The 15315-nt window shown below is 34.9% G+C and overlaps 1 protein-coding gene across 1 annotated transcript in view; it reads right to left on the bottom strand.

Annotated features, from left to right (window-relative positions):
* The window catches only part of HCRTR2 (hypocretin receptor 2), a gene marked incomplete at both ends in the record, with an annotated part of 116943 nt that overhangs the window by 32286 nt on the left and 69342 nt on the right, over positions 1 to 15315 (bottom strand). Inside the window, one exon of the mRNA XM_079934842.1 lies at positions 124 to 302. Coding sequence (XP_079790968.1) covers positions 124 to 302 — 179 coding nt within the window. The remainder of the gene's footprint in view (positions 1 to 123; positions 303 to 15315) is intronic.

Here is a 15315-nt window from a genome sequence, read left to right as displayed (position 1 = left end):
GCAAGTATATTTCTCTCTTAGCTCACTAGGTAATTTACCAAAGGGCCATGAATATAATTGAAAATGACTATACTTTTTCAGTAGTTTCTGTGTTTGAACCCCAAAAGTGTGAAAAATAATTACCTGTAAATAAGGAATCACTTTACAGAGGGATTGTCCAAAGAACCAGGTCTCAGTGATGTCCACTACTAAAGTGGCTGGAAGGCAGGTGATGGTCACGAGCACGTCAGCCAGAGAAAGGTTGACGATGAAGTAATTGGTCACCGTCCTCATGTGGTGGTTCTTCCACACGGCCACACAAACTAATTTGGAAAGAAAAACGAATAGTAACTGTTATGAACTGAATGTCTGTGCTCCCCAGAAATTCATATGTTAAGATCCTGACTGCGCCCCCCTCAAAGAAGATGTGGTACATATATACAATGGAATATTACTCAGCCATAAAAAATACTGAAATAATGCCATTTCCAACAACATGGATGCAACTAGAGATTATCATATTAAGTGAAGTAAGTCAGAAAGAGAAAGACCAAATGATATCGGTTATATGTGGAATCTAAAATATGACACAAATGAACCTATCTACAAAACAGAAACAGGCTCATAGACATAGGAACAGACTTGTGATTGCCAAAATGGGTGACATGGGAAGGAATAGACTGGGAGTTTGGGGTTAGCAGATGCAAAGTATTATATATAGAATGTATAAACAACAAGATCCTACTGTATAGCACAGGGAACTATATTTAATATCCTGTAATAAACCATAACGGAAAAGAATATAAAAAGAGAATGTATATATATGTATAACTTAATCACTTTGTTGTATTGCGGTAATTAACACAACATTGTAAATCAATTATACCTCAATAAAATAGAAAGATCCTCCCCCACAATGTGATGGTATTAGGAGGTGAGTCTTTGGTAAATGATTTGGTCATGAGGGTAGAGCCCTCATGAAGGGCATTAGATCCTTATAAAAGGAACTGCAGAGAGATCTTTTGCCCCTTCCACCATGTGAGGATACAGCAAAAAAGCTGCTGTTTATGAACCAGGAAATGGACTCTGACCACTGAATCTGCCACAGTCATGATCTTGGACTTCTCAGGCTCCAGAACTGTGAGGAAAAAAACTTCTGTTTTTTATTAGCCACTCAGTTCATGGTACTCAGTTACAGCAGGCTAGACAGACTAAGACAGTGACTAAACAAAGAAAATAACTATTGATGAGGGAACACCATCAAGCTAATTGGTACCCCTGCAAATCCACAAATAAATATTGCCAAGGGAGATAATTTAAGGCTGTCCTGTGTTTTCACCAAAATGGTCAATATGTGTGAATGCTGAATATATGCTTAAAAATCAGTTCATTTACCTTGCAAGACATTTTGCAATGGATCATAAGGCTGTGTTTATTTTTACTTGATTTTGAATTTCATTTTCCAGGAGTTAAAGAGCAATCTTTGATTTATCGTTCTACTCCTTCAGTGGTCAGCAAATACTCAAGAAATATTTACTGAGTTGAGATGAATTAGGAGTTCGCTAGTTTTCAATGAACTGCAACGTTTGCCTCATCCATGACGTTGACCCCTACCTGCTCCCAAACTCTGCCTTTGGGACATTTAAGAGATGAAGAGCCTTAAAGACAAAGTCAACAAAAAAAGTCCTTACTATTGCCATATACTGAAGTGGATGGTTCATATCCTTAGATCGTTTAACCTCAATGACAATCCCAAGGGAATTTATCATTACCAATGTTTTATATATTATGACGTCAGTGAGACACAGGAACTTGTTGAGGACAAATGGCTCATAAAACACAGAACCACAGTTACAACTGGGCTTATACACCAAGTGAAGAGCTGGTCTTTCCACCACACTGGCTACCTTCTTTTGTGAAAATGAAGGAGTTATATAAAAAAGCACATATAAATTCTAGAAACTCAATCTCTCTCCTTTCTATTACTCTTGATGGCCTCTTAACATCAGCTCAGATGAAACACACTTTCTCGGCCAAGCCTTCCTCCCTTTCCTTCAGTGTATCCCCCTGTGTAAAAGTTGAGCTATCTCATTCAGCTTCTCTTTATGGAAAGAATACATAGTTCTTTGATGCTCTGTCTGCCCTCTGAGATATTCAAAGGTTACATAATCACTGGTTCCAGAACTATATAGGTGTAAGCACTGCTACCCACATCTATTGATGGGTTTGCTTCACTGAAAGGAACTGTGAATTTACCTGGGTATCATTACCCTGTCAAAGCTGTCGCTTATGCACCCAAATGATGCAGTGATTAGTAACCTTATGCAGTGAAGAAATAAAAGCACATTTGTTAAATTTAAGTCACTGAGTGAGGATTCCTTTTTGACAATTATGCACCAGTTTATTATGACTTTCATATGCTGAAAAATGCTTTTACTAGCTTCTGAAGCTGAAATTACCCTCAGTCACCAACAGATGCCAATTTAATGAAATACCTGAATTTCTGAGGATTTAATTGTGAAAACTTCACATCTTCCTTTAACTCCAGCACACAAGTACCAAAAACTCAAGTGAGCTTTATTAGGGTAAATCATAGTCTTTATTATCTGAAAATTCTGCTGCTGAAACTTTTATTTCTCAGAAACGCTTGAAATGCTCACACACACACACACACACACACACACACACACACACACACAAACCCATCTTAGCAGTCGACCAACACATTATCACGGCTTGTTATGAGAAAATTGACAAAAAACATCACACTTCTGATCCTTGGTCAATAAATGGTCCAAATGTTGCAATTTGGGATCTAGAAAAGAAAACAAGACTTAAAAAGTGCAATCCATTCTAGTTTGACTCCCAATTCTCCCTATTTTGGAGGTGAGGAACGGCAATGCTGGGAGGACAGTGTTAATGCATGGTGTCTAAGCAATGTGAGAACAAGTAGATTCTCAACCAACGCTTCTATAGTATTTACTATGTGCCATATCCTGTTCTAAGCAATTTAAATTATTAATCTTCATAATAACACTATGAAATGATTATTGTTAATATCCCTGTCTAACATGTGGAAAACTGAGGCTCGGGAGGTTATGGAACCTACCTAAGGATGAATAGCTAGTAAATGCCGAGCTTAGATTTAATCTTATAAACTCTGCATGCCATTCTATTATATACCAGCATCTATCATTGAAGCAGAAGGTAGAAGGCAGCTGCCAGCCTTTCTTTGGCAGGACTTTAACATACATTCATAAAATTCTGGAATTGGAGATCATTCAGTCTAACTTGATGCATAAATCAACTCTGCAGTATTCCTGATTCATTCTACTTGCATATTTTTAATAGTAGGTAATTTATGATTTGCTTAAGCCCTCAACTACGTTTTGTGTTGACTTTACCTACCAGCAAGTTCTTGTTCATGTTGAGTTGATATCTGTTTCCCTTTCAGTTCCATTCATGGGTTCTTTATTCTTTCCTGGAACCCAAGGAATAAACCTTATCTATTTTTTTCTGCATTGTACCTGTATTAGTTTCCCAGGGCTGCTTTAACAGAGTACCATAGGTTGGGTGTTTTAAAGCAACATAAACTTATTGTCCCACAGTTCTGGAGACCAGAAGTCCAAAATCAATGTGTCAGGAGGGCCAAGCTGCCTCTGAAACCTGTAGAGAAATTCTTCCTTACCTCTCTCACAGCTTCTGGTGGTTTGCTGGCTATCGTGGCCTTCCCTAGGGTACAGCTCTGTATCTTCAGTCTCTCTCTCCATCATAACAAGGTGTTCTCCTGCCTCTCTGTATTCACATGGCATCTTCTTATAAGGACACCAGTCATATTAGATTAGTGGCCCACTCTACTCCAGTATGACTCATTTTAACTCAACTAATCATATCTGCAATGACCTTATTTCCAAATAAGGTCACATTCTGATATTCAGAGGATTAGCACTTTCACATATTTTGGGAGAGACACAATTCAACTCATAATAGTCTGTCCTGTGACCCCTAAAAATTTGTGTTCTTCCCACATGCAAAATACAATTCACTCCATCTCAACGGTCCCCAAATTCTTAACCCATTTCAGCATCAACTCTAAATCCCAAATCTCACCTACATATTATTTAAGTCAAGAATGGGTGAGATTTGGGGTACGGGTCTTCCCAGGGCAAAACTCCTCTTCATCTATGAACCAGTGAAACCTAGAAAACAAGTTATCTACTTCCAAAATGTCATGTTGGGGTAAGGATAGGGTGATATTCCCATTCTAAAATAGAGAAATTGGAAGAAAAAGCGGGTCACCAGTCTAAAGCAAGTTTTCAAATCAGCAGGGCAAATTTCACTAAATTTTAAGGCTTAAGAAAAATTCTCTGTGGCTTGATGCTCTGTTCTTCTAGCTCAACCTATAACAGTAGCCATTGAGATATTTAAAGTCCACAGCTATTCCCCAAGCCTCTGCTTACTGAGGCTAAATATCTCCAGAACCCTCATGTGCAATGCAGGGTTTCATATCTCACATCACCCTGATCGCTTTATTCTGAGCACACTCCAGATAATCGTTGATGGCTCTAAATGAGCTACCTACAACTGCACACATGTTTCCAGCTGTGGTCTAACCAGGACAGAAAAGAACAGGGTGACTGCTTTCATTAATATTTCTCTATTAAGACAGCCTGAGATCTTGTTAGATTTCCTAATAGCCAAGTCACACTTTTCTTTGATCATACATGTATACAATTGCTAGAAATTGGTTCCCTCATGTAGATGTTTCTTTACCTCTAAATCTTAGGGAGAAAAAGAGAGGGAAAATTAATATTCTAAAAAAACATTATTGGAATAATTGGAGAAGTTTGAATTTGGAATTTATGTTAAATAACATTACTGTGCCAATTACAATATCTTAAGTATGGTGTCTACATTATGTACATTCAAAATACTAAAGATTATGACTATGCCTGCTCCCCAAGACTTTGTTTCTCTGGGTTAAACATTGGCAGACCCTTCCTGCATAATAGCAGGATTACCTCTTTCATGACCCTGGTCTCTTTATTGTGAAAATGCTGCAGATTACCAGCAGATATCTCTGAGCTAGCTATCCAGAACTGAGCACACATCTTCAGGTGCATATCTCCTCAGTTTGAGTTGAATAAATATCCATTAGTTTATTCATTTCCCCATTCAAAATATTAAAGATATAAGGGAAACAACCTTCTCCTGGTAGCACATCAAATTTATGCAGTTAAATTCATCATCTTTTCTTATATTCTCTTCCTGGACTTTATATCTCCCTGAAATATAACATTCTTCCTTTTTCTCCCCAATACCTTATGTTTAAAATCCCTCAGATATCTCTTACCTCTATAATTGTCTTTCTATTCCTTTTGCAAATACCTGGTCAGATTGTGGTAATAATTAGCTAGGATGTTGCAATTACCTCCTAATAGTTGGTCCTGCACCCTGCCTCTCTTTACTCTTATCCATTTTATCCAGTGATACCATTCACTCCAGTTATATTAACTCTTTCATTTCAATAGGAGTCTCTCCTTTTCTTTGGAATTAAGTACACAATCCTCAGGTGGCCACCCAGTTCTCATTGAACTTTCCCTCTATGTCTTGCAATGCTGCCCATAAAATACTCAGAGCTGCAGGATAAGTTTGATATCTCACTTTATAGCCAACATTCCACACCAGGCGATTGCTAATGCCATTCCTCCTTTTTGAAATGGCCACACTCCATTTCAATCCTCTTTTCAACTAATTAAATCCTACCCCAAAACAAACAAACAAAAAAGCAAACCAATCAAACAAAAAAATTGGTTTCATGTAATGTCTCTTAATTAGCCTAACTCAATATGACTTCTTTCTTTTTTAAAACCATATTACACCATAAAAAAGAATGAAATAATGCCATTTGCAGCAATATAGATGGACTTAGAGATTATCATACTGTGAAGTAAGTCAGACGAAGACAAATATCATATCACTTATATATGGAATCTAATACAAAATGATATAAATGAACTTATTTTAAAAAACAGAAACAGACTCACAGACTTAGAGAATGACTAATGGTTACCAGCAGGGAAGGGTGACAGGGAGGGATACATTGGGAGCTTGGGATTAACACATACACACTACTATATATAAAATAGTTAACAAGACCTACTGTATAGCACAGGGAACTCTACTCAATATTCTGTAATAACCTATACACACATACACACAAATATATAACTGATTCACTTTGCTGTACACCTGAAACTAACACATTTTAAATCAACTATACTCCAATAAAAAATATTTTTAAAAGGAAAAAAATATTAAAACAAAGAAATAAAAACATATTACATGTTGTACCTTTCCTCGTCATGAATCACATTCTAAAATTATTATGAACTATTATGGGTATTTGTATTTTTTTTCTTATTCTTCTACTGGTTCAAAAGCTCTTTTTCATTTTGAGATGGGCTTTTCCTTTCTCTTACTCTTCTTGGTTTCGAAAGCTTTTCTCCCAACACAAACACTGCCTAAAACTTACTTTGCAATAAAAAATATTCATAACATTGATTTGTTCATCCACTTGTATCATATTGGTGCCTTTGGTATTGTACATTTACCCATGAGGTTCTTTAAAAGAAGAGAAAAACCCAGTGGCTGAATGGAGCATTTATTTTCCTCATTCCCTTTAAGGCCTGACATTTGACAGAGAACTTGGCTGCCTGCCAGTTATTTTCTTGGCTCTCAATTCCCCATATACTGCCTTCTGATGAGCTTTGGCAGGATGTGAGACATGAACTTGGTACTATTTTTGAAATCGGTTCTCTGAATGATCATGATCCACCAATGTTAAAGTTAGTTTGTGGTTAGTCTGCACTTACAACAGTCTGCCTGCATTAATCAGGAACAAGTGAGGAATGGTTGTGCACATGGGGGTGAAAGGTGATGCCAGAAGGCAGAGATGCAGATTGAATGAAAAGCCACCTTGAACACAGATATTTTGAAAAAAAGACTTTTGAGATACAGAGGTGCCAAGAAGATAAAAGTCCATTTAGTCCTTCCTCTTTCACCCCGCATTTGGTTCATCATCTCTTCATCTGTAAGAATCTGATGATGTATAGCTCCCATCTTTGCTCTGCAGGACCGACAGACGGAACCTGACTCCAGCTGTATGACAGCATCTGTAGTCTGTGACGTAGGGAGGGATTTAAAACATAACATAGAGATACAGTCTTTAAAAGTAACCTGTTACTGGATGTGCCAAAGATTAAACTGACTTTCAAATAGGAAAATAAAATATTGGTACAATAAAACCCTTTTGCAACTTCAATCTGCACTTATGATAAACTGGCTTTTGTTTTAGTATCTAACACACTGCATATGGACAAAGTGAATTTCTCTCTCAAATCAATCCTTGCACTTGGAAAAATTTAAACTAAGGTGATATCCTGTTAATCTGTTGATGAGATTGCATCTTTTATTAAACATACACTTAGGTCTTAAAATGGCAACTAATAATTGATATTATAATATCAAGAGGAGTCTGTGCATGGTATATAATTAGCATGTTACTGAGTATCTCGAAAGATCTGTACTATATATATCAAATTATTTTAGGCATTTTCACATTTATTTAATTTTTCAACATTAAAACAAGATATAGGTGTTAAGTGACATAAGCCAGATACAAAAGGACAATGATTATATAATTCCATTTATATGAAGTACTTAGAGTAGCCAAATCCTTTAAGACAGAAAGAAGAATGTGGTTGCAAGGTCTGGGGGGAGGGGAGAATGGGCTATAATTACTTAAGAGGAAAGAATTTTAGTTTCGCAAGATGAAAAATGTTACAGAGATATATAGCGCTGATGGTTGTACAACAATGTGAATGTACTTACTGCCAATGAATTGTAAACTTAGGAATGGTTAAAGTGGTAAATTTTAAACTGTGTATACTTTATCACAATTTAAAAAAAACACTTTCCATGGAAAAAGGAGCTATAAAATGGGAAACAAAATTTTTGACCCAACAATAATGTTCCTCAAAATTCCTAAATACAGAACGAAAATTCCAGGGGACAATCTTAATTGCTCATTTTATGATTTTTAAAAAACTCATGAACAGCTAAAATAATGAAAGAAAACGCAATTATTCAAATATACCTCAGTTCTAATGGCAGTATAAAAGGCAGCCAACACATGATTTTTTAATACATAATTTAAATTATTTCTTTGTGAAATCAAAGTTTTGTTTGTAGTAGGTTGTGATATTGTAATTTAGATAGTGTCTTAAATGATTATGCAATGTCTTGATTGTTCTTTATTTAATGTACATATGTATGTATACAGATATGAAAGATGATAATTTCTTGATTGTTATTTGTTATATTATCCATATAAAACATGTCAGAAAACAACTTTAAAAAATACTGTAGGGCTTCCCTGGTGGTGCAGTGGTTGGGAGTCCGCCTGCCGATGCGGGAGACACGGGTTCGTGCCCCGGTCCGGGAAGATCCCACATGCCGCGGAGCGGCTGTGCCCGTAAGCCATGACCGCTGAGACTGCGCGTCCGGAGCCCGTGCTCCGCAACGGGAGAGGCCACAACAGTGAGAGGCCCACGTACCGGAAAAAGAAAAAAAATAAAATAAAATACTGTAGTTCCACCTTTTGCCACAAAGTGTCAGTGAAAGACTTTGAAAGTGCTTACCCTGTCACTTAAGAGGTGAGTTTTAAACATTAAGTGAATTGTAATATTCTTTATAAAGTATAAGTAAATACACTTGTTTCAAGTGGGATATTCTAGACCATATTCTAGACCAAAAAGAATCCTTAAGAAAGGACAAATTTGGCTAACCTCTTTTAAATTATATACAAATGAATGAGTCAAGGTGAAATACAATTATTTTTCTAAATGAAAAACAGCAAAAAAGCCATTGAATACACATAGAAGGTAGCCTCTATTTAACTCTTGTGAGGAATCTATCTTGAAAGCAGGAAAGGATTCATCCAGAATCATTACAGTGTGTAGATTTAACACATAGGAAAGTTGACTATTGATGTGGTCCTCCAAGGGTAAAACAAACTCTCCATGAAATCCGCGGGTATTTTCCTTTTTCTCATCTTCATTGCACCTCACCTCTTTGGCCCCCCTTATTGTTACTTTTGCTTCCTTCTTTTCCTGGGAAAATATACCAATAATTCCTGACTCAGTCTCTCATCTCCACCCACACATCTTGGCAAAGTTGTCTACAAATCTCTCTGTCTGTGCTCAGAAGAGCAGCAGGCAAAGATGCCACTACTTTTCGTGCAAATCTGACAGATGGGACACTGTCAAGAAACACTTCAGTGCTGTGAAATGATCCCCCCCCCAAAAGGTTATCTAATATGAAGAGAAAGAAAACTTAAGAAAAAGTTATTATAGAAGCAAAGACAACAATGTTCTGAATGCATTTCAGTTTTTGTTTCCTTAAGAAAATATAAAAGTCTACAGGCTGACAAAAACTTTCTCATTGGCACCTGCTCATTATTATAACATAGGCAGGAATTCTCATGCTGATACCAATGAGGTAGTATGGGGAATAATTACAATACCACAATTAATAAATCATCTGGGAAGGGATTTTGAAAGACAGGGTCTTCACACAGGCACAAATATACCTGGAGAAACTGCATAGAAGAAGGTTATAAAAGAGAAACACAAGGGAGATGGTAATTCATAGGAATCAAGTCCAAAGGAAATTCTTCAGAAAAGAGAGTGAGAAGGTAGGCTTGACTTCTGCTGTCTGTGAGAGGCAGAGGAGGGCTCAACCACAAATTGTACCAAGGTTCTGAATAGGATCTGCCAGACACCAGAGCATCACTTCATGTTAATAAGTTTCCCCAGGCCTTTGAGGCTGGCCTTTGCGGAAGGTGAGGAGGGAGGAAGTCTCCACAGTCTTAGCATCTGCAGTTCTATTAATGGCTACATCTAGTAGGCATCAAAGGAGTTTTTATGGGGTGGGCGGGTGTATAAATTTCTTGGTTACCCATGTCTTTTTACTCTTTACAGGTAAATCACTATGAATGTTTGTTCCCGGTGCAGCCTCTCAAAATTCCATCTGGATCTCTACCCTGTCCTCAGAGCTCTTTAGGGATATATGGTCAATCTTTGTCTTGGCCCTTTTGCTTTAATTAGCACATATAAGTGACCTATCCTTCCCCTGGCACTTGACTTCTGTTTATCATACGGCCTGCAATGAACTTAATTTTTTGGCTTCCTTTGTAGGACTATTTTCCCTCTTTCACTCCATGTATATCTTCAACCGTCCTGTCTTTTTCTTCCATGTTCTTTTCTTTTTTGTTATTATCTACTCTCACAACTTCAATTCTCATCTCTAGGAGACTAATTTCCAAAGTTAGAACTCTAGTTCTTGGTTCAGTCTTGCTTTCCATAACAAAATTTCAAACTACATTTTGTTCATCTTTTATATATTTTGTCTTTGATTCACACTCAACTCATGATTATAAAATGTATACATACCAAATTAAAGCATTTTGACATTGTCCTGAAGATTAGGGAGAATCACTGAAAGATTTTAAGCAAGGGAGTGACAAGACCCTGTTTCTATTTTTCAAAGATGACTTGGGAGAATGTGGAAATTATATATGCTCTTAAACTGGAAGCAGGGTAGCCCGTTTTGAAACTTTTTAGAACTCCAAGGAAATAAGGTGAGGACAAAAGAATGGGGAAAAAATGAATGAATTCCAGAAATAATAATGAAGTTGAAATAAAAAACTGTGGTGAGTGATTAGATATGAAGATGAAGAAGGTAAGAAGAACTGAGGATGATTACCAGGTACATTGCTTGGCAGGTGGGGAGAAGATCCTATTGCTCACTGAGTTATGAAATAGAGGAGAATGAGGCAGCTTCATTTGGAAGTAGGGATAGAAGATGAGAAATTCCATTTTGTATACGTGAGTTTGAAACACTTATGAGTTATCTCGCTGTCAGTATCCATTTGGCATTGGGATTTATGCATCTATATTTCAGGAGATATATTTCAGTTACAGGTACATATTTGGGATTCATCGGAATAGCCATACTGTTTAAAGCCAGTTGAGTGGATAAGGTCAACCAGGGATAGATTAGAGTAAGAAGGGAACAACCTAAGTCATTTCCAGAGAATTGTGCAATTTCAGCCAATTAGTCTTGGTTGGCAAATATCCAAAGGTGCCAATTTTCTCTGAAGTACTAAATATTATAGTATTGAATGGTACATTGATTTTACTAGTAGAAAATAGTATACAGTTCTGGTTATGACAGATAAGCTTGCTGCAGAGCAAACCTCCCATCCAAAACAACCATGGAGCAGTTGGAGTGTCACACATGTCTTTACAACATTGGAAAGCTTATGAGAGAGTGAAGACTTGAAGGGCCAATATCCTGGAGAAAAGGAAAGAAGACAGATGTACACTGACATTCAGCACCTCTTTTCTGCTCAAAGCTTTTGGCAGTTTGCAGGCACCAACTACGGGCTGAGAGTAAAAAGTAGCAGCCAATAATATGAGAAGTTGAGCAGGAACTTGAACAGTCTTGTTGAACAGAGGGCAGTCATTCAATCAACCTGAGGTGAACAACCCTGGCTTTCAGCGGCAACCCCAAAGAGCAAACTGTAGCAGAGATAAGCCTGAAGGAGACATGCTCTCCTAAAGGATGAAGCCCAGCTCCAAATACCTTCACCTACTGACTGGATAGAGGTTTTCTGTCTCAATACGAACTGCCTGCCAAAGCAAAAGCAAATTCTCTGTGGAAGAATATATATTATCTAGAGCATCAAATGATTTCATCCAAAGTTTTCATATGAAATGTGACTCATTCAATAGAAAAGTCATCAGGCAGACACAAAGGCAACACCAAAAGACCAAAGCCTATAGGAAAAGAAAAGAAAAGAAAAGAATAAAGCTTTCAGAAATGTTAAAATAATTCGATTAAAAAGTTCAAGAAATTATGTGATATATGTAGACTATTAATGAAAAATTGAAAAAATATTTAAGGGGAAACTGTAGACCTCAAAAATGTTTTAACTGGAAACACAACAATGGATCCAATAGAAGATTAGATGGATAGAGCCAACCAGTAGAACTATCCAAACTAATAGAAAAGTATTCAAACTAAACAATAGAGAGAAAAAAATTGAAAATGCAGAAAATAATATGAATAATACATGCTTTAAACACTAAAATACATGTAATTGGGTTCTCAATATGTGAGAAGAAAAGTAAAATGAAGCAGAAACAATATTTAAAAATATACTAGCCAAGGAGAGATGTTATCTGATAATTTTTTAAGACTAATTAAAAACCAAAGGTAGAGTCCTGTGACATATCACTAGAGACTTCATTCCAGATTAACATTAGTAATTAATCAATATTACATATATCTTATTATTATTCAACATTTTAGCAATTACTTAAAAGATGAAATAGAAGGGCATATTTGTTAAACTTGAAGATAGCACATAACTGAGAGACATAGTTAATATTTTGGGTTCCACATGGCTCAAAAGTTCTTGCCAGGCCAGAGCAATGGGGGAAATATAATATGAGATATAACAAGAATAAATGTAACCCTGCATTTAAGATCAAAAGCTGTTTTAGGTACATTACATTTTACCAGGAAAAAAATAAAACTAATTAAAGGCAACTATACACAGATATCTGAAGTGTCACAAATCTCAACCAGGATAAATATAAGAGAAAACTACACAAAGTTATATTTTAATAAAGCTTCTGAAAACCAGTAACAAAGAGAAAAATCTTAATTCAGATAAAAAGCATATCACCATCAAAGCATAATACTGGGATTGACAGCTAAATTTTCAAAAGAAAAAAATCTAAAGTATAACAAAATGTCATTTTCATGCTGAGAGTAAGAACAATTTAGAATTGTATAGTCCATGAAAACATATCTGATAAATGAAGATGAAATAAAGTCCTTTTCAGACAAACAGAAGATGAGAGAATTTGTCAACAACATTCTCAAACCAGAGAAAAATGAAAGGGAGTTAGACAGAAAGAAAATGATCAGTTGGAAGTACAAAATGAAGAGAGGAATGAAGAATAATGGAAATTATAAATATGTGAATAAATATCAATTATAAATGGCTAAATAAAATAATAAACATCATCATGTTTTGTGAGGTTTAAATAACTGCAGCAGAAAGGAAGCAGTGGTAAACAGAGTTAAAGCAGTGTTCCAAGTTTATTTCAGTGTTCAGCAAGTGTTAAAAATACTAATTTATCAATATGTTAAAATGCATTATCAATGACATACATTTTCATCACTAGGGAAATCTCTAAAAGAATAGTAAGTGAATATGTAACAAGCTAAAGAGGAAAGAAATAATAATTTTAAAAGGTAAAAGGCAAGAAAAAAATTGAACAAGGGGAACTAAAAGAAAGCAAATGAGATGATAGGTATAAACACAAATATACCAATAATTACATTAAATTAAAACTTCAATTAAAAGACAAATGTTATTGGGCAGGATTCAGAAAAAGACTCAATCATATACTTCTTAAACAAGCAACATACTTTTAATAAAATGACACAACAAAATAGAAAATGCAAGAATTTGAATATTAATTTAAAGAATGATGGTGTAGCTAAATTAATTTTAGATCGAATTTTAAAGCAATTTAAAAATGTTAAATTTAAAATTTGGACAAGATGTTGAGGTAAGAAGCATTACTAGAGCTAAAGAGGGAAATTTTATAATGATTAAAGGATCAATTCACTAGGAAGATATAACAATTCTAATACTGCAGCCTCTACAATATACAGAGCAAAAGATGATACAACCAAAGTGGGAATCATAGAGGGATATTATAATAGATCTTTCTAAGTAACTAATAGAATAAACAAACAACAAACTCCATTTCAGATTTATGTAATTAACAAACTTTACTTAATATATTTGTAAATCTTAATTTATATCTATCTGGAATATTATACCCCAAACTGAAGAGTACACATTATTTCAGAGTATGCGTAGTACTTGGACAAAAGTTTACCATATTATGGAATATAAGTAAACCTCAACAAACTTCAGAGTATGGAAATCACAATGGATTTTTTTAAAATTAATTTTTATTGGAGTATAGTTGATTTATAATGTTGTGTTAGTTTCTGCTGTACAGCAAAGTGAATCAGTTATACATATATACACTCTTTTTTAGATTCTATTCCCATATACATATGAATATTTTAACTGAACTTGGTAGAATTAAGCAAAAAATCAACAAAAATATTGGGAAAACCCCACAAATGTTTGAATTTTAGGTAATGCACTCCTAAATAACTCATGATACTTAAGCTAAATTACAATACAGATTAAATTATTTTCAACTGAATGATAGCTAAATACAAACTATCAAAAACTATTCAAAAAAAAACTATCAAAATGAAGTTAAAGATATACTCAAAAAATATGAATAATCTTAAATGAATCTACTGGAAAACAAAAACTGAAAATCAGTAATATAATTATTTATCTCAAAAAGTTTAAAAAAGGAACAAAAATTAAAACATTAAAACTAAAGGAGGTAGAAAGAAATAAAGGATAGAAATAATGAATTAAAGAATATGCAAGAGCAAGAACTAAAAAGCCAAAATTTGTTTTTTTTTTGTGAAAATTAGTAAAATTATTAACTTCATAGTAAGATAAATAAAAAACAGAGAAGTCACAAATATTGAAATCAGAAATAAAATTGGAACTTTTCTCACATCTTTTTATTTACTTTTGTTTTTAACTGGGGTACAGTTGTTTTACAACATTGTATTAGTTTCTACTATAAAGCAAGGTGGAGTAGAGTTTACTCACATCTTATGCACATTAAAATATAGAGAATATAAGAAAAATGTATGTCATTAAATTAAAAACTTAAATGAAGTAGACAACTTCCCTAAAAATACAGCTCATCACAGCTGATACAAGAAAAAGAAAATCTGAGGTGTCTTATATCAATTTAAAAAGTTGAATCTATAATTGGAAAAAAATTTTTCCACAAAGAAAACTCCAAGTCGATATGGCTTCTCCAATGAATTCTTCTGAACATTAAAGAAAGAAATTGTTTTTCAAAAAAACCTATAGAATTAAAGCAAAGTGCACACTTCCAGATCTTTTAAGCAGGTAGCAAAAGTGTTGATACAAAAGACCTGAAAAGGATATTTCCTGATCTAAGGAACTCTTTTGAAAATAAATGCTAAAAGCTTAACATATGCTCACCTTATTTTTTATAAAGAAGGCAAGAATATACAATGAAGAAAAGACAGCCTCTTCAATAAGTGGTGCTGGGAAAA

The sequence above is a fragment of the Stenella coeruleoalba genome (genome assembly GCF_951394435.1).
Source record: "Stenella coeruleoalba genome assembly, chromosome: 10".
Lineage (NCBI taxonomy): Eukaryota > Metazoa > Chordata > Mammalia > Artiodactyla > Delphinidae > Stenella > Stenella coeruleoalba.
Note: the sequence above shows the minus strand (reverse complement) of the source record. Positions and strands in the feature narration are given on the sequence as shown.